The 25519-nt window shown below is 41.6% G+C and overlaps 1 protein-coding gene across 11 annotated transcripts in view; it reads left to right on the forward strand.

Moving 5' to 3' along the window:
• The window catches only part of celf5a (cugbp, Elav-like family member 5a), a 187360-nt gene that overhangs the window by 130870 nt on the left and 30971 nt on the right, over nt 1-25519 (forward strand). For 7 of the 11 annotated variants that reach the window (XM_026158996.1, XM_026158999.1, XM_026158997.1 and 4 more), the window contains exon 4: nt 24068-24196. In XM_026158996.1, coding sequence (XP_026014781.1) covers nt 24068-24196 — 129 coding nt within the window. The remainder of the gene's footprint in view (nt 1-24067; nt 24197-25519) is intronic. The other 4 variants (XM_026158998.1, XM_026159006.1, XM_026159004.1 and 1 more) reach the window with 1 other exon arrangement.

Genomic DNA, 25519 nt, shown 5'->3' on the forward strand with positions numbered 1-25519 from the left:
TTGCCACATCTGTGTCACTGCTATAAACATTAACATGCACATCTTCACTAGCAAACCATACACTGCCCTACACCAGTGTGGACATAAGTGGTGGCAGTACTCACGGAAAACTTCAAGAGACACATTGATCAAAAAGTCAATTACTATTGATCACAGTGTCAAAATTAGGGGCCAAAGGGGGTTAAGAATATGAGATAAGGGTATATTTTGCATGACGCATGCAGAAAATATTGGAGTATTATGCAGAATCGGTATCAGCTTTCATGCAATCACCAGCTAATTATCTAGTAGTGGAATACATTCCCTCAAGCATCGTCTAAGTCCAGGCACAGTCTGTATCATTGGCTACTGTTGAATGTCAAGCCCTCTCTTAGAGGAGCTATATTAGACTTTTTCTTAGCTCGGAAACTTCGGGAAGATGCATAAAAAGTAGGCAAACTTTCTAGCTGAATAAAATCACATAAGCGGCCAGACGTTTATGTTTTGTTTTTATTATTATATATGTAGCTTTATATTTTTACATAGAAAGTCTTTAGTAAATAAACACATTCAACAGTGTTTTAGTTATTGGGAGGGCATCAGAGACACAATGAAAATCATTGCTCATTAAGCTTGTTTAACTTCTTGTTTACACTTTATCCATTATCTGCCATGATGCTGCACACACAGGCGAGGGCTGATGTTACAGTGAGTAATTTTTGCTGAGTGGATCATTGAAATATGTCAGGCAGAGCATATGATTATACAGTCGGAGCATATTTTATGCTAGAAAAAGGAAAGTTGAGTATATTGCATTATTCATTAGGAATGTTCTTAGGCATACCCTGGCTGACTGATAAGGAGATCAAGATTGAGGTAGATATTACCTCACCCACAAAACCTTTATCCTACCGCCTTCTCCTCCTCCTACGGCAAGTGAAGGATGCAAACTCATCACAGATCATTGCGAAGCGCTGTGTTTGAAGGAAGCGAGAACCCTGATGTGCATGACAGCAGTGGGGCATGGAGAGCGAGGCTGCGGAGGCTCGAGTGGACCCCGGGGAATTCGTTCGTGCACGTGTGTGTTTGCAGAATTGTTGCGTGTGATGTAATGATCCCAGGTTCTCTGGCCCCTGCCTGTTGATAAGTTGCTGAAGAACACATGAACGGGGGAAACGGGAAGCAGGCAAGATGAATGTGATTGGATTGCCGGCCGAGTGTAGCCTCTCCCATCTGTCTCAGAGTCTGCCATCCCATCTCACAAGCGGCGGGAGGTAATTGGGTTCATTGTTCTCACCACAGGATCCCCCGGATTGAAAGCTTCATTATCTGGATAACCATGAATGTAAATGAACCACACGTATGCAGTAGGGTAATGGGAAAGAATAGATCACTGCTTGCCTCAACCACAACACACAGCACATCTCCAAACACATGCATAACGTATGCCTTTTTTGTGCAACTATTTTCAAATATTCCTGCACGTGTGCAAACGTGTCTTTCGCTTATTTTTCTCTTTTATATACATGAACACACACTGTGTTTACTCTTCTTTTTCCTTTTTGTACAGAGATAATTTGTTGCTAGTTCTGTAGTTTGGCCTCCTAAACAAGCCTTGCTCTATTACACTGCATGTCTGCGACTAAAGGGACTTGTCTCTATCTTCACAAGAAGTAAGAGAACATTTCTGACTACTGACGAGCCTTTACAAGCTAGTAGCCATGAGTTAAACTTTCATGACTGTGATGATTTTTCATGTAAGCATTTTCTTTTTCTTTTTTGCTTTGAAAGAACGAAACTCTCCTTTATTCCGCTTTATTCCACTGGAGCTTCTTCTGTAACGTGAATAGCAAAGGGGGGCCTGAAAAACAACGGTGAGCCTCGTGTGCCTTGAATTATTCATGCAAAACCAATGTATAACAGAAACCCAGGCACATCTTCTTCTCTAATTAAGCAGACTTTGTGGGCAAATGTTAGGACTAGCCTTCAAGATTCAATAGCCTTCAATTCTTACTAGCGCCAGCCACAGAAGGGTTAAAGCCGCTGCCTTCTGAACATGAACGGCAGCTCACAGTTGAGCCGAGCCATTCTCAGGTCTACTGGCAAATCCATCAGTTAGTTGCAGATGTGATATGCAGCAGCAATTACTGCAATTAAAGCATGGAAGGGAAAACTAGTCTCTGATGGGTGCTCCGGGTTTTAATTTACTTTCCAGGAGGGACTCCAGATCTGGCCCAACCTGGAACAGCGGTAGCCTGTGAGAACTGCCGTGATACTGTATGCTCTACCGAAAATAAACGATCAGTCTGTCTCTTTAGATAAATGCGCTCCATTTATATTTCAAAGACAAATCTAAGCTTGATGTTAACATTACACATATCTGTACACTCATGGAAAAGTCCCCTGTGAGGGACCAAGCAGCCAAAGCAAAGAGGACACAGGCAAAAAAATATCTTCAAAAAGGGTTTTCTTTATTTTAACCCTCAAAAAGTCCGAAATTAACAAAATTCAAAAACATACTTAGCAGGCCCATAAAAGAGGTCAACTAAATATAACTCTACAAAAAAGACTTTCCAGAAACTTAAACAAAACAAAGTGAAACACAACTTAACTCACAAACTGACCTAATTACAAAGACACATGAGGGTAGCTTTTATAATGATTTGGCCAAACCATTTGAACACAATAGGGGGGAAAAACAAAAACACACACTAATATTAACTAAGCACAGAATAACCTAACTAAGCCTAAAACACCCCTGCTCCTGGTAAACTCATGGTTAGTCCTGCTGAGCAGGCATTTTGTTCCCAGAGTCCTCAGCCACGCCTTTTGCCCAGACAGAAAACAGCCACCGCCCAAACCACGCGCACATAGTAACATTGTGTGGTTTTTCTAAAATGTTTTGTTATATTAATTATGTTTCTCTTTCTTTGAGTTACCTGTTTAACCAAATGATTAATGAAGAAAACTGCAAAGCAAACTAATAAAGTAAAAAATGGACTAATTTACCCCTGTGTGGCTGATGCCATCACACCCCAAATGATCATATTAATGTTTTCAGATTCCTAAGTGAGTGTGCAAATTGGAGACAGGTCGCAGGAAAGGGATAGGATCGTGGAGCCTTCATACTCGTGTGCCATGCTGCGCCTTTGAGTCTGTTGCAGGGCCCTGTCAGATTGTGTTTGCTTTTGTGAAGGACATTTCACCTCTGGAAGCCTGGGACTGAATGGAGAACTCATTTCTCCAACAGAGACTAGTCAATCACTAAGCATTTATTCCCCTCCCTTGCAGTGACCTCTCCCCAACCAGGTGGAACAATGGCACCCTTGAATACTGCAGATGAGTATAGCTTAAAGCAAGGCGTCATACGTGGGATACATTAATACTACTACAAAAGTGAAATAAGATAGAAAGTTTGCTTTGCACAGAGGCAAGCGGGTCGTTTTTCTTTGTGAGCATACAATGACTGCAGTGCACTTACTGTTTTATTGAAAGTAGATATGTGTGCATTTGTTTGTCCATCAGCATTTTGCATAAAGCAAAGAGGGCTGCTTCATCTAAAAGAGGTTTAAAGCTTAGCATGGCTGCATAGTTAATGTCATGACTTGGGTCTGGCAGATGGCAGAAACAGTTAGGGATCTCATTAGATCAACCAAGCGTCTATTCCTCGTTGCAAAACCTTTCATTAAAGTTCCATTGCTGAATACCACAATTTCACAATATTGGTCAAAGTCAAGAGAGGGTAGAGCAAAGTGTTGAAATCCTGCATCTGTGTGAAGCTGAAATGATGCATGTGTCTAATCAGGAAAGACAGACACCCATGCTCATGGATGCTTTACAGAAGTGTACATATGTGTGTTAACTGGGGTCTTTATGTGTTTTTGTTTATCTGTGCACAGCGCTCGTGTGGGTGTGATGAGCAATGCATCCTTGCTGAGCATGGCAAACAGGATTGTAATGGTCACAGAGCACATTTTGTACCATTTGCCTTGTAATTAACTGGAATCTGTTCTGCACAAACGAACGGCAAGACTAGGAAAGTAAAAAATAAAATAAAATTTTCTTCCAGTGCAAATCGTTGACAGTTGGTGAAGGAGGCAGATTTTGCTTTTTTTAGGGGAATGATTCAAAGTGCCTTCATGTTAACTGTTATTTTATTTGTATTATCTTTAATGACACAGAGGCTAAATGGACCATAGAGGGAACTGATTAGCAACACCCTGCAGCTTGGCAGCCGCAAGTCAGTATGGATGTTTTATAGGTTGTAGAGGACATTTAGAATGAATTTTCATATAAGGTTGAAGGCATGGGGCTAATCACAGGAAGAAGACTGGATGATGTTAAGCACTCCGAGGCATCAGAATTGCTGTCTGACAGAAGTCGTTACAAAAACAGAAAGGCATCACTATAAAGGGGGTGCTCTTAGACAAAGCAATAGATACAGCAAACTGAAACAGCTCTCTTTAAAGGGCACGCTTCTACTACCAAGTGAAGACGATACCATTATCTTTAATGTTGATTGATGCTATTTGAAAGAGGGAGGGAAAAGATAGCTTCTGACATTCAATTCTTGGCCTGTTTTTCTGTTCTTTCGGCTTATTTTCCTCAGTCTACTGAGTACCTGAGCTGAATCTCACCAATTTACCTCTGTGCAGTTTAACTCAGGAGAGACACAATACATACAATCTACATAAGATTATGAAACTGTATTTATTTATTGTTCTCAATCTGACTAAGCAATGCAACCACAACTGTGCTAAACATTTATATGACAAATGCTACGCCACGTTTATATTTGATTTGTTAGTTTGACACTATCCGATGGTAAAATTCATGTCGTATCCTATCAAATTTAACCTCCGTTTATTCAACCTGGCATCAGGATGCGCCAAGTCATATCTCATTTTATCATTACCCATTTTTGCTTTTCACCTGTCATGCCTTGAACACAAACCCCTAACTTTTTTATGTTTAATGTCAATCTGCAAAATAACAGCTTAAAATACGCAGACTTCCTATAAAATCTGCCCCGAGTTGCACGCTCTTTATATCCAGTCCCATGATGTCAAACGTGTTTACGTCCTCGCAAGACTAACACTGGATAAAAGAGACCTGGAATGCTTAGAAACTTGTAGTGCATCACTGGGCCGCACCATCAAATACACAACTAGAAGTTTGATCTTTCAAAGGTGAGAGGCAGAACATACTCTGGATGCCTTTCCCCTGGCTGACTTGCTTTAGCTGTTGTGAGCGTTACCGATCAACACCTTAGGAAAGCAATCATCAGAACTATTATGCACAGTTATTTTTCAATCTTACCTCTGATAGGAGAGCACGGAAGCCCATGCCCACAGCTGTCTGGTAGATGGTGCTTTGCTGGAACAGAAAACCAAGCTATTTACAGTGAATACAGCGGCCTTAGAAGTAGTTCCTAGCCTCAGGGTGCAAAATACTTGAAAATAAGCTCCTGGTCTCTTTGATGTGTGTGTCTGCACCAAATATAAAGGCACTTCAAGCGGTACTGCCTTTGAGCCAAGGACAAGCCTAAATTGTCTGATGGAGCTGGAGATGAGCGAGGTGGGGAATAGGGTTAAGTAAAAATCAAGAAATATTATTATTTTTCTGATAGTTGCATTACCATGGTGTATATTTCATACACTTCTTCTTAGGCCTAATCCCAGTGGTATTTTTTTGAAGATAACTATCAAGGATATCTGGAGCACAACAAGTTTATTGTTCATCTACTGATGAGTGAAGACAATAGTCTTGGGAGGCGCTACTGATGAGAAGATGAGTTTTCATATAGTGGGGACAAAACATCTCTGTGCAGCACTCGGTCCTGTTTAACAGCTCTAATGTGATAGAAGGAAACTGTTCTGCAGCAAATTAAGTGAGTGGTTTATAACATCATGCCTCTTCGCAGCTTTTTCATTTTGTATCGCCGCTGCATTAAAGGCTCTGTTCTGCATGATAATCTGCTGTTGTTGTTGCTGCTCAACAGTTATTTGTCACAGCAGATAAGGCATCTCAGAGCCCAAACGCCGATTGTATGAATCGGAGCTCGGAAATTACCAACCAGAGCAGCAGAACATACACAACTACAGACTTTGGCAATATACACAAATTGATGCAAGAGATATGCAATGATTGTGCATTGAATTACAAGTTTAGGGCACAAAAACAAAAGTGAGTAAGGCTGAACAAATGGAGCACTCATTTACACCAGAACACATTAGCTCCATTGCTACTCTGCATGGTTCCAAGGAAACTGTGAACTGGTAAGGAAGAAATATGTGATGGTATAGTGTATTTGGGGGGAAAAAAGAAAAAAATTCCACAATTTTATCCAGTAGGCATGGTAGGCCTCGTGCAGCACACTGCAGAGAGTCCCAGGAGGTCTGAATGGCACACAACATCTGAAAAGACCTCAATTTTGAAATAGGATGGTTACTAAACTGCTGTAACCATGGCTTTTCAGGGTTTCTTTTGCCTCAGCAAAGGCAGATGAAAAATAACATTTCACAATCTCTGGACCTTGAAAGCTTCCTTTGCTCCAAAAGGAAGAGGAAAAGAACATTTTCAGACATTCATGCTTAAACAGTTATGTGGCTTTTTATTCTGGCCAGTCAGTCAGTGTCCTCTGTTTTCTTTCAAATACAAGAAAGGTCTCTCTCTCAGTGTTTCCATATTTTGACAAGAATAAGCAGCAAAATAAGGACCTTTGGAACTTGATTGATTTACATGGCCAGGTCAGAGTTCAGACACAAGAGTTTGGGTGTAATGTGTTTATTTCATCTGTGGCCATCTGTGCACAGATAGTTTCATGAACTATTCCCAATTCATTTGATTTAATTTTTCTTTATAACATACTCTTATTTTTGACTAGATACACTGTTTCTGCTTGTTGCTGCACTTAGCCACTAAACTGTTACACTCATAGGTGCACCTGTTAATTTGGTGTGTTCTGTATAATATGCAGCTCAGTGTAAATATAAATAAAGTATAGTTCCTTAATATTTCGTCACTTAAAGTGGATTTTAAAAGTGCGGTTCTATTGCGCAGAGATATCCACGCAGTCAATTTAATCCCCACTTTACCTGGGATGCATTTATTTGGACTGTAAGAGGAGGCTGGTCGTTCTTTTGTTGTATTGGCTGTACCCTATATAGACCGAATTATTGAGCTACACTTCTTGATGTTTGAATTCAGGTGTTTTCAGTCCCGTTAGCCCAGGTGTGTGAAATCAACACCTAGGCATGTAGTTGGTGTCACGGCTGGCGGGGTGAGCCGTGTGGTGTGGGGGAAAAGGAGGACCCAAAATGCGGCAGTGACTGATGATTCGAGTGTTTATTTACAAGCGGTGGAGTGGCAAAAACAGGAAGTGAGGCATGACAAAACAACTGAAGAAACGTAAACTGGGAGAACTAAATGATAAACCTGAGACCATACAAAAGGGGTGCGGGGCAGAGAGACGCAGAGACAGGAACAGAACACCATAGAACGCAGACGAGCCGACAACACACACAGACCGACACACACACACACACACACACACACACACACACACACACACACACAAGGTAATCAGGTAATCACACACAGGAGGGAAGAACAGCTGAACCTAATACACATGAGGACCGGAGGAGACAAGCTGAACACAATGACAACAGACACAGACTTTCAGAACAAAACAGGAACTCTAGGACACGAGCCTTCAAAGTAAAGCAGGAAACACACAGACTGATTTACAACACAACACGGGGACATGAACAGAGCACCAAGGACAGACACAGGTAGGGCTGAATATACACCAAACTTCAGGTTCAACCCTAAACTAATACAAAATCAGAATAAACACAAAACGCTGGGTCAACGACCCAGGACCATGACAGTTGGCCTTTCCAAATATTTGTGAAAGAATGGGTCGCTCTAAAGAGCTTATTGAATTCAAGCATGTAATAGGATGCCACCTTTGCAGGCTGCCAGCTGCTCATGGGCGAGCAGCTTCTGTAGGCGTAATGCGTAGGCGGCCCAGTATTTTTAACCATAAAGTGTCTTTTGATTCGTCCAACACAGAGAGAAAGTGTGAGCGAGACAAGCGTCATGCTCATTCACTTTCACTGCATAAGCACAACACAAATTATGCAACAAAGAACGAAAGGCATTGCCATTGTATGGCCTGTATATAAATGATGGATGCTACCACTGTCACCCTTTGGTTCACGAATTTGCATTTTAAACCCTCGGCTTTAGCATTCTAACCACAGTCGTCTTCGGTGATAGGGTGATCTTCTGAATGACTTCTGTAAAACTGCACTTCTTTAGCAACCATCTGCTGGCTAGATGAGTGATTTCTGGTTTAAGGCACTTCCACAGTGACTTGAAATTTCAACTATATATTCGTTTTCTTTTATACAGTCTGTGTGCCAATGCAAAAAGTCGTTACTTTTTCTGACACGCCTTAAAGCTTACTTCCGAGCTAGAGAGTAGTGTTTCTGAAGGTCTGTTCTCTCATTCAAGTCAGCAGATGTGATGTTCAGCCAGTCCCAGTAGGCGAGGTCTCCATCACCGGCTGCCATGGAGACAGTACTTTTGTCTCCCTCTCGTTCCTCTATTATCCCTGCGTCTTTGATGTCTATAGAGTGAAGTTAGGGCTGTAATTCTGGTCTGGATTTCTTGTCTAAGCCTCCTGTGTTCAAAGGAGGCACCTGAATTAATCCCAGGTAACACCTCTGATCAAGGATTTAATTTAGGCCTGCAAAGGGTGTACACAGCACAATCCTGCAGGCCACATTGTTGTGTTGACGACACGGGTGATGGATGGGTTTTGCCTTAGGCGGAGGGAAAGGTAAATATCTCTCACTTTGCTCCCTTTTCACACGAGTGTAACAAGAAGTATTAGGAAATTGCTGTCTGTTTTTTGTTTTTTTTATTGACATTTGTGCTAATTCCCTTTGCCGCTGAAGCCTTCTGATGAAACACTCGAGGTTAATGGTATTTTCTTTGCCTCATCCTGACAAAATATGTACATCTGTGTGCCTAATTTTTCTTGTTTCGATTTGAAACAACGCTGAGCACATTACATTGTAGGAGTTCAAAAGCTGTGATGTAATGGCCACGCTTGAAAGCTGGAGAGAGCGCATAGGTTAGCGCCTGCTCCTGCAGACAGCCAAAGTACGAGTATTTTACTCTAGAGAGATTTATTTTTTTTCAGCGAGTGATCTTCCAAAACAAAGACGGTCTTTGCTTTTACGAGAAAAAAGGAGACTATTGCCATCCCTCACTTCAGAACGCTTTACTCCAAGCTGCATTGATTTCTCTTGTACCAGCAGGTCAGCATGAGGAAATTGAATTGGAAATTTTAGAAACACTCCATTATTTCATTTTCTGGCATTTGTACTTTCCTTACCTTCTTTGTATTTTTTTTTTTTTTTAGGATTCACCACTGAAACAAATGGGAGAAGCAGTTACTGTGAAGACAGTTAAATGACTGCTCTGACTTTGGCTTTGCTAATAACTCTGTCCTCTGATGCAAAAGGTTATATTCACCCCTGTGGTTTTAGAGCACACTGGTTTGCATTTATGAAAGCCCTCTCCCCTTTTCTCTGCCCTGCCTCTGTGCACATGGGGTTAGTTTTGCTTTTACAAGGAGAACATTGGGTCAAATTTTGTTGGATTGCTTCCTGGGATATTTTACCTTCGGGAAAGGGGCGAGGTACCGGAGCAATAGTGAATTGAGTGAAAGTGGTTTGGAGGAGTCCAGGTAGAAAGAGGCAGACAGGGTTGACATAACACAGTATATTCAATGTTCTGTTAATTTCACACGAGCTTTGACTTCTAACTGGGCTGGTTTGCAATAGAAACCCTGCTCCCCGCTAGCTCTCACTGAAACCAACCATGTAGCTTACCTTAGGATCCATTTTCTTTCTTCCTTTGATATGCGCCATGAAACATGTGCATTGAACTGACGGGGACACACACTTAACGTCATTTCTCACTTTGGCGCTGAATTGCAAAACGTATTGAAATAGTAATGCAAAAACCTCCATGTAAAATGAATCAACACTCTAGAAGAAGAAATTGGACTTCCTATAGAGAGCTGCTGATTATTAAAAGTGATCATTATATAATATTCTGTCTGGAAGCCCCAGCGTGCCCCAGGTGTTTAGTATGAGATATCTATGAGGTGTATAAGTAGTGCCTGTTACTGACTGCAAGAGGCTCAGGATTTTTCAACAGCCAATTAAAATGACTTGTTTTAATGATGTGTGATACCTGTAGCTATATTTACAGGTACTTACAGAGCTGGCAGAAATGTACAGGTGAGGTGAAAAATACTGACCGTGGCACCTGTTAGCAGGTGAGATATATTAGGGAGCAAATGAACATTTTGTCCTCATGGTTATGTTAGATGAGTTACTGTAGCTCGTTTTGCCCCAAAATTGAATGCTGATTCGGACAGAAAGGTGTCAGAATACAGTTTGTTGTGTATGGGGCTGCATAGCAGCAGACCAGTCAGGGTGCCAGTCACACTGACCTCTATCCACCGCCGAAAGCGGCAACAACGGGCACATGAGCATCAAGACAGAAAGTCATGGTTTGAGGTGCACAAAAATAAGGTGTTGACTCGGCCTCCCAATTTCCCAGATCTCAATCCAGTCGAGCATCTGTGGGATGTGCTGGACAAACAAGTCCGATACATGGAACCTCACAACTTACAGGATTTAAAGGATGTGTCGCTAACATATTGGTGCAGATAACACAGCACAGCTTCAGAGGTCGAGTTACCCATGCCTCGATAGGTCAGAGCTGTTTTGGCACTAAGAGGAGGACGAATACAACATTAGGCAGGTCGTCAAAATGTTTTGCTATTAGATGAGATATATTTTGCCCACCGTTATTTACATCGAGATGGTAACATCGACGAGAGAAAAAGGAGAAATGAATATTGTGGGTTACTGAAACAGGACAAACAGCCACTGTAAAGCAAAATCAGTCGTCCCTGTGTTGTTCAGGTGCAAACAATGCATGAATAGATTTGAGCTATTGTTATTTTGGGTGTGGTAGTTGAAATCATTTTAAAACAGAGTTTGGAAAGAACAGTGTCCTTGTTGTCCGCGGACATTTTAAGCTTGTTTATATTTTTCTCTTTGTCCTTCTCCGATGATTTGTGCTTTTAAAACATGTTTTCTGGACAGACACGCTGGTTTAAAAACCTATTGTGTTCATGATATATGGTTGAAGAAGTTGGCATACTTGTTCAATGTCAAATAAACCTAAAATAGTGTTTTTCACACTTCAATATTGACCTCACATTCATTTTTTAAAAACTGCTTGCTATGTTATTTAGTCATATCATTTATAATAAATGGGAAAAAATGAACTGTACATTTGAAATTGCATTAAATACGTTACTGTACGTCCTCAATCAGTGTTTGTCTCTGACCGGGTTTTGACAGGGTTTCTCTGTTTAGCCATTTATATCGTGGTGAGCTGAGCCCAGTATCGTAGCAACAGTAACTATGGGAATAGAAACCTGCGGAGAGGTCAATGCGATGGTCTCCACTTGGCCTCTTTGTACAAAGGCTCACACATTGATTCTTCTAATTCACAACATCTATAACCGCATCCGCCACACAACATCCACCTCCACAAACAAACCAGAAAAAAATATTTAGTGCCTTCATTTTTTTTATTTACTCTGCAGCTATATCAACGTATTAGCAGGGAGACAAAAATATTTATCTTTAATTTCAGTGAGGTGATGGCCGAGTCTGTTCCTTCTGTATTTTATTCTCTAATTATTTCTCTGACTCCTCTACCAGACTGTCTCCTTTCTTTCTTTTCCTCACAGCACAGACTCTCCAGGGATCTGTAATTGACAAGTGTGTACAATAACTAATCAGGAGCAAAGCAACTGTCCTTTAAAATGATGAATTAACTAAACTAATTTCAGATAATCCTTCAATAAACTGGGCGGTGATTGATATTTGAAATGCAGACGTCCCTCGTCTCTTTTGACTCGCTAACACCCAATCCTCCCAGAACAGGTGGTGTGATTGATAAAGCGCTGATGAAGCACTGAGAGGATTAAAATCAAATTCGAACTCAACATGTCTGCGTGCCGTCTGACAAGCATGACCTGTCATAACAACACCCAGAACATAACACGTGCACAGCGACATTACCTTAAGCACGAACCACAATTACTAGCGTGCATAAATGCCCAAGCTACGATGAATTAATTTGAAAGAGCAGGGTTTGGTCTAGTAGGCTCATTTGAGGTGTGTCTTACAAGAGCTTTGCCGATTTACATTCTGTTTCTGTGTTGATACTTAACCTTTCCCCCCTAAAGCTCTATAACTGGGTTTGTCAACATGGGCGTCTTTTGCAGATTAACGTTGTCGTGCAGTTATGCAGTAAAAACGAACACCGTGGGAAAAGATAGTTAACCAAAATACCCGTAGTGGAAAATGAATATCCATAGCATAAATACACATGTTGACAAATCACCTTTTTCTTATGTGAGCACAGTTGGACAAGATGGTTGATTTCAGATTAATTGAGTTGTTCTGCAGGTGTCTAATTACCAGTGTTTCTCTATCCTTACGTCACCTCTACAGTGTGATTAAGGAGACTTGTGAAGGTTGTCTGGGAGAATAGAGAAGAATAGAGCCGAACAGTACTTCTTTGATTATAACCAGCACCAGACTGCGGCATGACAGCTTACAAGGTTTGCAATCAACTAAACTGAAAGTGGGTTGGAGGAGTATTTGAGCATCTATTTTATGCTGTGCTGTGCTTTGAAGCAACCTTTTTTAGCAGAAGAAAGGCATCTTATTACATTCTAAATCAGTTGTTTGTATATAATTAATATATGTTTTATTTTCCTTCCAAACTAATTTTGCACATGAGCACGCTTTTAGAAAAAGTCACCTTGGTTTAGTATTTTGTGCTACACGGATAAAGCTCTGTGTGTGCTCTTAAGTGTAAACCACTGGTGTTACAGCTGCAATATCTACAAATATTTCATGTTTGAGGATGCATAAGTTTATGTAGTTTCACTTTTAGAGGTGTGTGGTCAGTCAGGGAAGCGGGCACTGTCAGTAGAGGCAACTGGATAAAGAGTGTAAAGATCCTTAGGAGCTTCCTAGTAGACAGCTGTGTACAGGGAGCCTCTGTCCCCCTTTCCCCTCCATGCATTTTTCATCACACACTCCCTTTTTTTTTTTATACTATTTAGCTTTTCCCTCCCCTCTAAACTTCCATGTGGTACGTGCTGACATGGCATTTCTCAGCCTTGCACACAAAGCCCTCTGGTGCTCAGTGTGCTGGAGTTGGAGCACGTCTGTGTTTGTGTGTATGCTATGTGCTTGTGCACACATACATGCGAAACAGAGGACTTGGTTGGGGATGTTGTGCTCACTCAGTCTCCCCCGTCTTTCCCATTCTCACACGCTCAAATCACACTATATGTGATCCCCCAGTCCCACAGGCAAAAGAAAAATAGAGGGAGAGAGAGAGCTCTTACGGAAAGTCTATTTAGTAAGTTGGCAGCACCCAAACTACAAAATAGTTGAGACTCCCTGTATAGAAAGGATCTTCTTAAATTATTCTGAGCGGAAATTCAAATTTCATTTTGTTTTGGCCCTAAGCAATGGGCAAAACTGCCTGGGTGAGATCAGTAAAGGTCAGGGGGAATTAAAATGCTTACTGTAAGGTTTGTCAGTAAGAGAGAGAGGAAGCAAAGAAGAGAGAGGGGTAGAGGAAAAGGCCATCTGCCTGATAGTTTGGTCTAAGCTGATGAAAAAGAAAAGACAGTCCTTTTCCAAAGTAATGCTGTAACGTGCTAGCTTGACGGGTTCAAATTTTTTTCACTACCTCAAAAAAATCCTATTCCAAGATACACATTCTGCACGCTAAATCGGAAAGTATGGTAGTCTTACAGTTCACTGGTTTCTTAGACAGGGTGTAGGCTTTGCAATTTCCTTTAATACAGGACACTAGATGATTTGCTGTGACAATAAACAAATCCAATAAAACTGATGGATGAAGTATAATAGCAATGCCAACATGTATCTGACATCGGATGAGGAATGCCAGCTTTCCTCTTGATGATTTGCACAACATACAGATGTTTATTTCATTATATATGAAGCAAAATATCCTCGAAATGAAAACAAATGGGCTGTCAGGGAAATTAGGGAGGTAGACAAAGAGAGCTGCCCATTCCAACGAGTGTGCAAGCTGAAGAAACACAAATTTACACACATGCACAAGTCTCAGTGTGTGCTTTCAAACATGTGCATATCCACACTCATCTTTCTCAGTTCTGATATCAATCGACCCATCCTCCATACCAGCCCCCCCAAAAAAGGAACATGCCTCAACGTTCTAAGATTTGTAATGTCACTCAGCCTCTCACCTGCAACAATAGTGTGTTTTTAGCATGTACGGCTGCTTTTTTTTTGAGAAAATTGAAATGCCTTTATCCGGGATGGCAGAGAAAATACAAGTGAAAGAGAAAAGCAAGTACATTATTATATTGTCAAATGCATATTATTTTTCTCTCCGGTGAAATATTCTTACAAATATGCTGCAAAGAACTACCTGCTCGGCTGGTGTATGATGTTGCTTCATCCACTAGCATTAGCTTTGATGAAGATGGCGATGCATCTTTCCTTTCTTATAGTTCTGCTCCTTACAAACCTGTAACAATTTTTGTCGTGTTGATAAAACACAAACTAGCACAGCTTTTTCTTTTTCTTTTTTTTCAACAGCAAGCAGCTGACGTCAAATTTTTGTGTCAGGAGCCTCCAACGTAAGCTTCGTGCTGTATCTACAGTAATAATCGTGCAGATACCTTCAGTCATCACACACATTTCTCTGCTATAGATGCTCTGCTATAAAAACCTTTGCAGGAGTTCATTAGTACAGTGGTGCAGAACTCCCCAAAATGATTATTCTTACAAGTAGGGATAAAAAATAAAAAAAAATCACAAGAATATGAAAGCCTCGTGCACATGCTCGCCTTAGGCCCAAAAAACAGTACGGCTGTCCTGGATTATGAAATGCTTTTGGTGCAATTACATCCTCTAAAAGGTGCAGATTGACCTTCTAGCCAATTAAAAGTGCACCAGCAGAGAGCAGATAAGGCAGCTTAGCTGTCAATGTGACTGACAGTGTTAGGTCCTCCCCCTGCAGTCATATCAGCAGTACAGCGGCTGTGCATACAAAAAACACACGAGAAAAAGTAGGGAAAAGGTTCCCAAAAAAGCACCTCCAAGTTTAGCATCTTGCCTCCTGAAAAATCTGCTCCAGCTAATAATATGGAAACAGTAAAGTATAAAAAATATGCCAGTAACGTGCTTTAGAGCTTATGCATTTACTTATGTATTTGCACCCTCGCCTCATACATCATTTCCCCCCCATCTTATAACTGTTAACACTGCAGTTTTTTTTTTCGAGTAAAGAAACGCTCTGCCCCAGACTACAATTTATGGAAACCAAAGTTGCTGGCTGATGTCATTCTGTATAGTCATAGAGAAAATCTGAATCCACTTTCACCGAGGTCTCTGTAGGTCTAGTCAGGTGAGTGCATGAGTGCACCTTATATTCCCCTACAGCTCTCACACTTCTGGCTGGGGAAAGCTGACATGCAGGGTGGCCTGTAAGCCTCTTTTGTCCATGTGCAGCAGAGTCATCTGCCAGCTCAGTTGCTCTTGCAGACAAAGCTTCAGAGAGATAGCCCATATTCTGGTACGTCCTCACTCTCTCTTGAGCTGGAGTTAAGCATGGCCCCTCGCTCTCTCCTCCTAAGCTTCCTTTGGTTCATTTCTCTCTCTCTGGCAAACTCATGCGCCCATTTTCCCATCATTTCTATTCACTTTTACTTGCTTTACTGTGTTGCTCTCTAAGATATTAGTTCGGCTTTTGTCCTTTTTCTAATGATGGTTTTCCTAATGATAGACCCTTCAGTAAAACATACAGAAAAAAACCCTACATTCATATAACCCTTATGAGCAAGCACTTTGGCGACAGTGGGAAGGAAAAACTCCCTTTTAACAGGAACAAACCCTCCGGCAGAACCAGGCTGTTTGGGGTGAGAGGTCAAGAAGTCAGAGGATACTGATATGACACATCGTAGGGGGGATTGTGGAGCTTGGTTTGATTCAATGTATGGTGAAGTCCTTAGTCATCTCTTTATGAAGTCCATTATTTCCTCTCCATATAAGACAAAGTGAATTAATTGAAAATAAGCATTATCTTGGCTGGCTAATGAGTTGCCATGAAGGTAACTCATTAGCCAGCCAAGATAATCACAGGGTAATGTGAGAGAAGGAAAAGACATGGAGATGCTGAGGCAGAAGGGGCCAAAAATGGGACCAGAGAGAAAGAAAAATAACGTCCGGGAGATGATTGAATCTGTAAGCTGAGAACAACTCTACTGTAAGGAAGAGGTAGGAAAGAGAGAAAAACTATGTGAAGGGGTGGTGGGGAGGAGGCTGGGCGAGGGGGCTGGCCATGGGGGTGTGTCCACCGTTACCCTCATGAATCAGTGTCAGTGGAGCGATGAGAAAATAATTAAGAAACAGGCTAGCGCTGTGTTGAATACTGCCAAAGGTAAAAGGCCTTCTACTGTATAGAAATACAATCTGGACGGGAAAGAAGAATGGCAATAAATGGGATAGAGGAAAATGTGGGAGAAAAAAATCCATAATATAACGGATGCCAAAATGCCCTTCAGATGGCATTATGAAGGGAGAGAATATAAATAGCAGAGCCATATTGTAAATGTTTATATACAGTAGCTACGTAGGCAAGTTGCACAGCAGTTTCAGGATTTATGACCAGCGCCTTAATGCACTGAAGTCGACACAAAGCTGTGAGTAATATTTCACATTTGTTATCATATTGAGTGTAAATTTGCTGAGACGTATATGGCGGCGATAAAATATTTTAAGCAATTTCTGCTTCTATTCTTCTCCTTTCAGCTGCTCTCCTCTGAGGTGGGAGTGTAAGCTGTCAACTGGGCGATGAGCTGACTGTAACTGTACCGAAAGCAAGAGCGCACAAAACAACCGTGCACGCCAAGATTCACACTTACACACCTCAGAGGTCTTAGATGGAACGTTTAGAGGAGGGAGAACCAATTCAGGGGCCTGTAATTGTATGTTCAAGGCTTCCAGTGAGGGCCAAGATGCTGCTGGGATCCCCCAGCCAGCAGCACCGAACAAAGCAGCCATTAGATCGCATTAATGCGTACAATCTTTGCTGTATGTGCATTTTATGTGTTTATATGCGCATTTATATACAAACATGTGTGAGCGTGTGTAGATGCACAGGTGAGTCTTTTAGGTGTCATATATGCTATCCATCATTATTTCTGCCAGCGCCCAGAAAGAATTCATGATCACTAGTTTCCAAATCCCCTCAGAAATGGAGAAGACTCGGTTGGTGTGTGGGGGACATGTTTGTGGCATATAGAAGCTGTCTTTTCTTATGAGGCTGCTGTTTGGTAACACGTTACCGTTTGATCTTAAGCTCTTTGGCCCGATTAAAACGCTATAGGGCTTGTGATGCAACACTTACCAACCGCAGCCTCCTACTCATTGCGATCATGTTTGTTTGTACAGTGTTTTTGGCTCTCGGTGTATACGATACATGGACCATGCATAGTAAATGTTTCTTTTAGTGTGCCTGTTGATGTAGTTGCTGTTCTGTGCGTGCGTGTGTCTGTGTGTTTAGATAATTGCATACTTTGTGTGTTGCTTCCCGCATGTTTGCAGCGTATACCTATATGTATGTTAAAGCGGTGAAGCGGAATCTGTCCCAGAGGGGTGCTTACTGAGGGATGCACTGTTTCTGAAGAATTACTATCAAGGCCTTGTGTGCACCGCTGTATGGCATTTTTACTGATGGGTTTTACGGGCTGCGGCTGCCGATGACAAGCCGCGACACCAACATGATGACACTATGACATGAAGTCAAGCCATTGTCACCACAGGCGCTGCAAGAGTTAGAGAAGCAGGTCTGTAGCGCCTGTTAAAGCTAACGTGTCAAAAATGAATTGTAGACCTAATGTATGGTTGACGGTGCTGTAGACTGTAGAGCATCAAAATAAAATACAGTGTGTTTAGCATTCATAAACAATTAAATTCAGTCAGTAAATCTAGTTTTCATTCTTCATTCAGTCATATGAGGTTCAACAATGTGTTGAATTTGCACATCAGCGAGCTCCAGGTTTGATGGCTTTTTGGTTGGATCTACACTATTGTTTTCTTTGCTGTGCTGTTTCCAAGCAACATCTGAAGTCGTAAGGGAAACAGCGCTAATAAGCTACCTCATTAGGGCGGGCGCATGGTAGGCCTTACGGTTTGTGCTGTCAACTCAGTGGGTTAGCATGCAAACTTCAAAAGACAGCTGCACACACACACAGGAGTGCTAATTTAGTTTAGAAATTGGTAAACAAACTATTCCATCAACCCATATTTCTTCCTTAGTTAAAGGTGTGCTGGTGGAACCTGCTAACTGGGTTGTGTGTGATGTGGCTCCAACATTATGACAAAATGTGTCCATCCTCTCTGTGGCATTAATGCAGCACATAAAAGACTCATTATTCAGACGTTAATTTGGCAGGGTTTTCTCATCTCGAGGCCGAGCCAAACCTCAGGCTCGCTGCCTTATTGGTCTCCATTCTTATCCGTGGTCCTTGCTATACCCAGGGTAGGAGGGATGCCCTCAGCACACCTATACACAAGAGTGCACACGTGCTGTACTTGCACACATCCATGCACGCATCTCATTAATGCAAACACAACCCTAGTTAGAGCCCTATATGTAATAAATTGGATTCAATTCCACTGGCTAAGAACTGTGATCTCTTAGGGTTAATTAATTTCATTCCATTCAGTCTGTGTTTTTTATGCTTGAACACATGCTGACACTGTTATTGTGTGGCATCCTGCTCACTGGAGAAGTATAATAGGCTTGTGAAGGAGGGAGAGTGTTTGGTATTCCTGCTACAGGGTGATTTTTGGTTCTTTCTTTCTTCTGACAAGGAAGTATGCTACAGTAGCTAACTCTAATATGGTAGATCCTTCCCCTTCATAGCCTCTCCCTGACTCTTATCTTCCCCTTCAAATGAGAAAACCTGGATGGCTTCTCAGGGCCCCTGTTTCTGCCTGGATGCTATCTCATTTAGTTTTAATATATTTATCCATTCATTATTGTTCCCTTTTATCAGCCTGCTAATATTGTTCATAATTTGTCCTTATCTGCAAGCCTGACAGTCAAATTTACACTCGGGCTCAGCAGACAGATGGAGAAATGACCCTTTTCCAACCCCTCCTTCCCCAACTCCTCTGCTCCTTTCATTCATCTCCTCCTCTCCAAACTCCAATGAAACATGACTGACAGCCCGCTGTATAAGTAGTTGTCATAGCAACCTCCCCATCCTTACGACAAGTACTTTTTCTCTATAGCGCACGCTCTCCCTCTGTCACAATATCTCTCACTCCTTCCATAATACTGCCTTTCCGCTGCAAATAATTGAGAAAGAGACAGTTAGAAAAGGGAAATTTGAAAACAAGGGAGCGCCTAAAGCTGTTGGTATGCTTTCCCTCCTCCCTTCACTCCCATTTCCATCCCATTCCCTTCCTGTCTCACGTCCCTTTGCTTCCTTCATCCTACCCACCGCTGACAATGATTTACCCACTCCAATGGTTTGCCTCTTTCATCCATCCTGGCTTATCAAGGACTACAGGACTGTATGCACAGCAACTTACAGTATGGGCTCATCACTCCCACTCTCCCACACATTTACTCTCTCCCTCTCTCTGCGTCTCTTCTTCCCCGGCTTCTCTCTCTTTTTCTTTTCATCTTGTTGCTCCAAAAACTCCCATTCTGCCCCATTGCTATTCACAAAGTCTCAATCCACTGTCAAATTCTTGCATAGTAATGTAGCGTAATCATCAAACGCAGCGCAATAAGTCTACAGTATATTAGACTGTGCTGGAGATGTGGTGTATTTTTGTTTATTGTGAAGAGGAGATTTTTTTTAAACTTCCAGTGGAAACAAAGAGAAGAAAGTATTGTGCTTTTGAGCTTGAGAACACACGCATGAGAAAGGGATTACTGCGCTATTGTTTGTCATGCACGTAGTTTAATGGTTAGGCAACAGCATGAAAAATTGAGATATGAAATATTACTGATTTAATTTGCTTTAGTGCTGTTAACTCTAAGAGTTCACGCAGGGCCAACATGCTTAGTCTGAAAAGTTTATATTGATTAGAGCAGCTTCAAATGGACCTATAAATCTTATAGGAAATCAATATTTATAACGAGACAGCACACTGCCAATTCATTATTCTGGAGTTTAATTTCCAATGCATTTATTCCAAACAAGCATCTGTTTAGTAACTCAGAGTAAATTAAACATGATGGGGAGGTGAATATCAGGACATCAGTGGTGTGTCACTGAAGTTGAATACAGTACTCTGCTACAGTGAGCTGTAAATGCATCTTAATGCCAGCATGCAGTACAGTTTTCACAGCGAACTTGCTGGTGGTTATTGGACCCCTGAATTCATTAGGTGATGATATTTCTTCTTAATAACTACAGAACCCGCAGAGTCTCTCTAATTTAATATGATATTCAACGTGACTAGGTTGCATCATGATGTAAGGAGACCACAATTCAACTATTTTCCTCAGTTTTTCTGTGTTAAACTGCACAGTTGGAGCAATTTGCTAGCCTCGAACAGCTATTGCTAAGGCATGTGTTTTTAAAGGTAGTGAAAGAGGAATGCTAGTTGCTAGCAATTTTAGCCTTTTGCATTGTTTTACGGGTGTATGTGACCTAATATTCAGTTAAAACAGTACTCAGTCAGATACAGTCCACTTACAAGTAGCATTACCTGAGAAAGCTATTAAAAGCTGTCAGTGAATCACAAATTGAATTTAGTTTCTTTCTGATAAAGGATACACAGAGAGGTGCTCCTGAATTACTGTGACAACTGAAATCAACTGAACATGGTCCAGGAAGTACTGGACCAGATGCATAAAGGTCTGCGCAAAAACGGCTACTATTTTATGTATGCACAAAGGCAGAAGCATAAATACACATTCCTTTTATTAGACTTATAAAAGCATGCATAAGCATGGCACTCTTCTGAATCTCATCTTTAGCCATGAATTGGTAGATCGCCGTTTCTGTCACAAGCTTTTTTTACACTAAATATGAAAGAAAGATACTCTCTAGAAGAAATGGAGAAAGGGAAAAATTGAGTATTTCATCGTATTAGTTCGGGATTTATGAAAGAAGAGCATACAAAAAAAACAAACAGTAAAGGGAAGAAGTAACAGAGGCTCTGCCAATTTATATCACTGTGTCCAGATTCTTTAAAAGATCCAGATTCAGAAATGTAATGAAACAAGGTATTGACGAAACCAAAGGAAAAGACAACCTTTCCCCCCTCTGTTTAAATCAGTATCATTCACACAAACAGACATATGTATATAGCTTTGCACTGCAGTGAACATGCAGATTATTTGTAATATGTGCTGCAGCTTGTAACACAGCAGTGATTAAACAAGAGATTAGTATTAACTACACTTGCAGCTAGCAGCGGCTTTGCAATTAGCAGCAGCCTTGGGTGCTGTGAGAGTTTTGTAGCTGCAGTTAGCGGATGGAAGTTAGCAGCAATAGCAGTTGGCAGCACTCAGGCGGGTTAAGGTGATTACCGAGAAAATGTCAATACTCTGTAGTTACAAGATAGTTAACAGTGGGGCATGCACTCATGTGTATACTGTGCGTGTGGTCATGGGGGGAGAGCTGTTATCTCTAATCCGTTGTATCAGGGGATGCAAGGGTATCCTTGTTTCTGCGTCTAATTTTTTTCTCCCTCCCTTTGTCCCTCATTTGTTCGTTTTTTTTCCTCCCCTGTCAGATATCTGTAAATGACTGTAGGTGTTTTCACTCTGTTTGTGTCTGTTTGCACGCCGCCTGTGCTGCAGCGTTGTAGATAAATGAGATAATGTTTCTATTGGCAATGAACACAAGACCTGAATTCCCAAGGGAGCGTTTTAGTTGAGAGCAGCCAGAGCAGAATCCTAGACAGTGGAACAGATCTACTAGATGATCTGTTTTCATGCATTGTTAGCTTGTTTTCAAAGCACATTTATGTTCCACAACATGTACTCCATCTCTTTCTCTCTCGCAGCTGCAGATTAGGAACTTCTGCTAAATACAAAAGAAGCAGATACTCTGCAGTCACCATCTCCACATGTCTCCATACCTCTGTCACACATAATGCAAAAATAAATTAGAATAAACACAATTTTAAAAGACAATAACACTGTGAGGCTTTTGTGTAATTCACTGTGAACTGATATTGTGATACAATAAAGAATGAAAGGCACAGAACTGTTAAAGGTTCTGCACTGGTACTTTTCAGACCCGCATAAGCTACTACCTAGAGCCCAAGTAGGTACAGTAGGAGCTCAGATGGCCTCCTCTCTGTCACAGGACCGTATGTAAGATTTGGTCTGACGGCATTCAGGGAAATATGTGCAGTCCAGCCCCATCCCCCACTCTTGACTCATCTTGCTGATCCAACCTCAGAATTTATATTCTCCCTCCAGCAAAAGGAAGGACCATCTTGGCCTTTCATTTTCCAGTTCAGGGCTTTTCTTTTTTTGCAGATAAATGCTCTCCAATCCACCCTGACAGATGTCACATTGCATCACTTCCATTTTGATACATAGCCTCTGATCCTGCCACTTGCAATAAGGAGCCGGCACCAGGGATGCCCCTCCCTAGACAACGCTCTGACACGGGTGATTATTTTAAAGGTGCATCATTGGGGTTGCTGAGCGCTGAAACCGAAGCTGGGCGCCATGTCCATACACACTCTCTGCCGTGCTCGCTGCAGGAATGTGGGTATCAGCTTGGCTTAGGGTCAGAGAGCAGCAACGGCACGACACAATCGATAGCCGTCGCAGGTCACCCCGACACCGGGCAATACCCCTGGCGGCGATTTTTTTTTTGCTGCTGTCCTGCCTCTCGCTCAGTCTCCTGTGATGGCACAGGTCAGTGTTGGAGAAACAATCTGTATAAAAGGAAGATTTTTAGAGCTTCTGCTGCCAACTGAGACATGCTGCACTGTGGCATTAATCATGGAAGGCCAGAGTACATCAGTAAACACAGCGTGTCAGGTCAAGGTAAAGATCAGATCCCAAAGCATTTAACAGGACTCGGTGGCGTACGGGCTATCTGTTGAAAAGTCAGCGTTATTCATGGCGTGTCTCCCAGCCTTCGTTGCTCACTGGAGAGACACGCCATTGTTCACTGAAGAGCACACTGAAATATTTCTCTGGCTGCACAAAAAACACTGGATCAGCAGCAATTAGTAGAGTAAGAGAGAGATAAAGGGAGGAAGGGAGGGAGGCGGGCAGTTGAAAAAGAATGAGGGGAAAAATGTAGAATCAGCGAGAGAATAAGAACGCAGGAAAGAGATAGATGAATAAAGGGGAAGGAGAAAGAGTGAGTAAAAGAAAGAGGGAGAGAACTGGAGCTTTCAGCCAGTACAGTGTGGTGTGTAGGAGGTTAGAGCTGCCTGGAGCCCCTTCCTGCTTTTAAAAGGACCAAAGACTCTCTCATTGTCTTGGGTCTCTGTGGCTGCGTGTGTGAGCATGTGAGAAACCTCTTCATTAGTCTACCATTTCCCTCCTTTCTTCTTTCCAGCCCCTGACCACTCACTTACCCCCTGCTGCTATAGTATATGTGCCCACATGGGACTAAACCCACTTATAGTGGAGATTTAAAATGATCAGTCTGGGAAAAGAGATAATACAATGTGACTCGAGGCCAACCTGCACTAAATAAACTAGACAGTTACTTTACTGTACCGAGGCTCCGCGAAAGTGTCTTTGTTCCTGCGGAAAATGAGACTTCCTTTTTAAATTGCTGTCTCTGTTCCACCAACGGTGACTCTACTGTACAATTCACTATTGTATGCTCTTAAATTGGTTTCATAATTGAGGTCAAAGTTGTAATGTAATCTTTTGACTCTTGTTTTTGTTCCAGAAGACAGGAAGTTGTTTGTTGGGATGCTGAACAAACAACAGACCGAGGAGGATGTCTACCGCCTCTTCGAGCCTTACGGAGTCATCGAAGAGTGCACGGTCCTAAGAGGTCCTGACGGAAACAGCAAAGGTAAGAGCCGTGATACAGCTGACAGCATTATTTAGGTCACTGACAAAGAAGTGACAGTGCATCCGAGTGTGTGTCTCAAATCTGTGCAGCACATCCATCAGATATAGGTCAAGTAGCCCGACTGGTTAATTGATGTCAAAAATTTAACGTTATGTTGTTTGGGACACGGGATTGTCAAAGTCTAATAGTTTCTAAAAGATGCCATATTTAAATTTATCGTTACTCTAATTAGGACAATGTTTTTGCTTTTAGTCTTGCTACTAGTCCTGGAAAACCCAGCTCTCTCACCACATGTGATATCTTGCTGTGATCCCACCTAATTCAGCAATGATTTAAAAATTACTGTTGGCTTTGCAAACACTTTTTCAGTATTTACCTGAATTTCCTGCATAACAAAATCCCAGTCATTATCCTGCTGATGTCTATTGTTTTGAATGTACCGCTGGACTTTACGCAGGTACTGAAGTGTTGATATCCTGAAGCCCTTTCTGAGATAGCCATGCAACAAAGAGCAAAGAGACCAGTGGTTTTTCATGTCTCTAAAGCCTATTCCCCAGCCGGTGCTTATGGAAATCGTTATGGAATTATATCTAAAAGGGTTTGAAGAACATTCTGACTCTGCAGTACGCTGGAGGAGGAGAAAAGAAAGACGGATGTCAAAACGATTCAAGTGTCCCCACTGTGGGGATGGGAACGAGTTGCATTCTTCTTTGTGGCTGTGCAGTATTTATGCTCCGTCTAAGTTAACTGTCAACACTCAAGTCATTATCCTCTATTACATCATCACAATTCTTTTTTTCTGGTAATGGCTGAGAGTATCATTTGAAAGTCTTTTTATAGTAATAATTATTAGTAGTAGTAGTAGCAGTAGCAGTACTAGTAGTATAATTATATCATATCAAATAAAAAACATCTAAACAAGTGAAAAAAAATTCATCACCATGTTGCATCTCAAAGTCCTGTGATACAAAATGACATGTAGAGAATATTTTATGCTTCCTCACCGCTTCACACGTTCAGTTTTTTTAGTTTATTTAAAAAGGTGCAGGAAGTGTTAAATGCATAATTATACTGATGTATGGTTTGTACTACTGTGGCAAAATCCTTGTCCAGGTCATAGCGAGCTCTAGCCCCGATCTATTCATATCTCAATAGGGGGGGCAGTGCTTTGACAGCTGAATGGGCATCGTGATAGGCTGGTGTCCATAGGCATAAGCCCATTAACAGAGGAAGAATGGCAGGGTGACTGGGTCAAGCAGAGAAGATGATAAGGAGACTGACAGTATGACAGATTAAATAATTTTAAAAAAGGAAACTTAACAT

Source organism: Astatotilapia calliptera, chromosome 23 (genome assembly GCF_900246225.1).
Source record: "Astatotilapia calliptera chromosome 23, fAstCal1.2, whole genome shotgun sequence".
Classification (NCBI taxonomy): Eukaryota; Metazoa; Chordata; class Actinopteri; order Cichliformes; family Cichlidae; genus Astatotilapia; species Astatotilapia calliptera.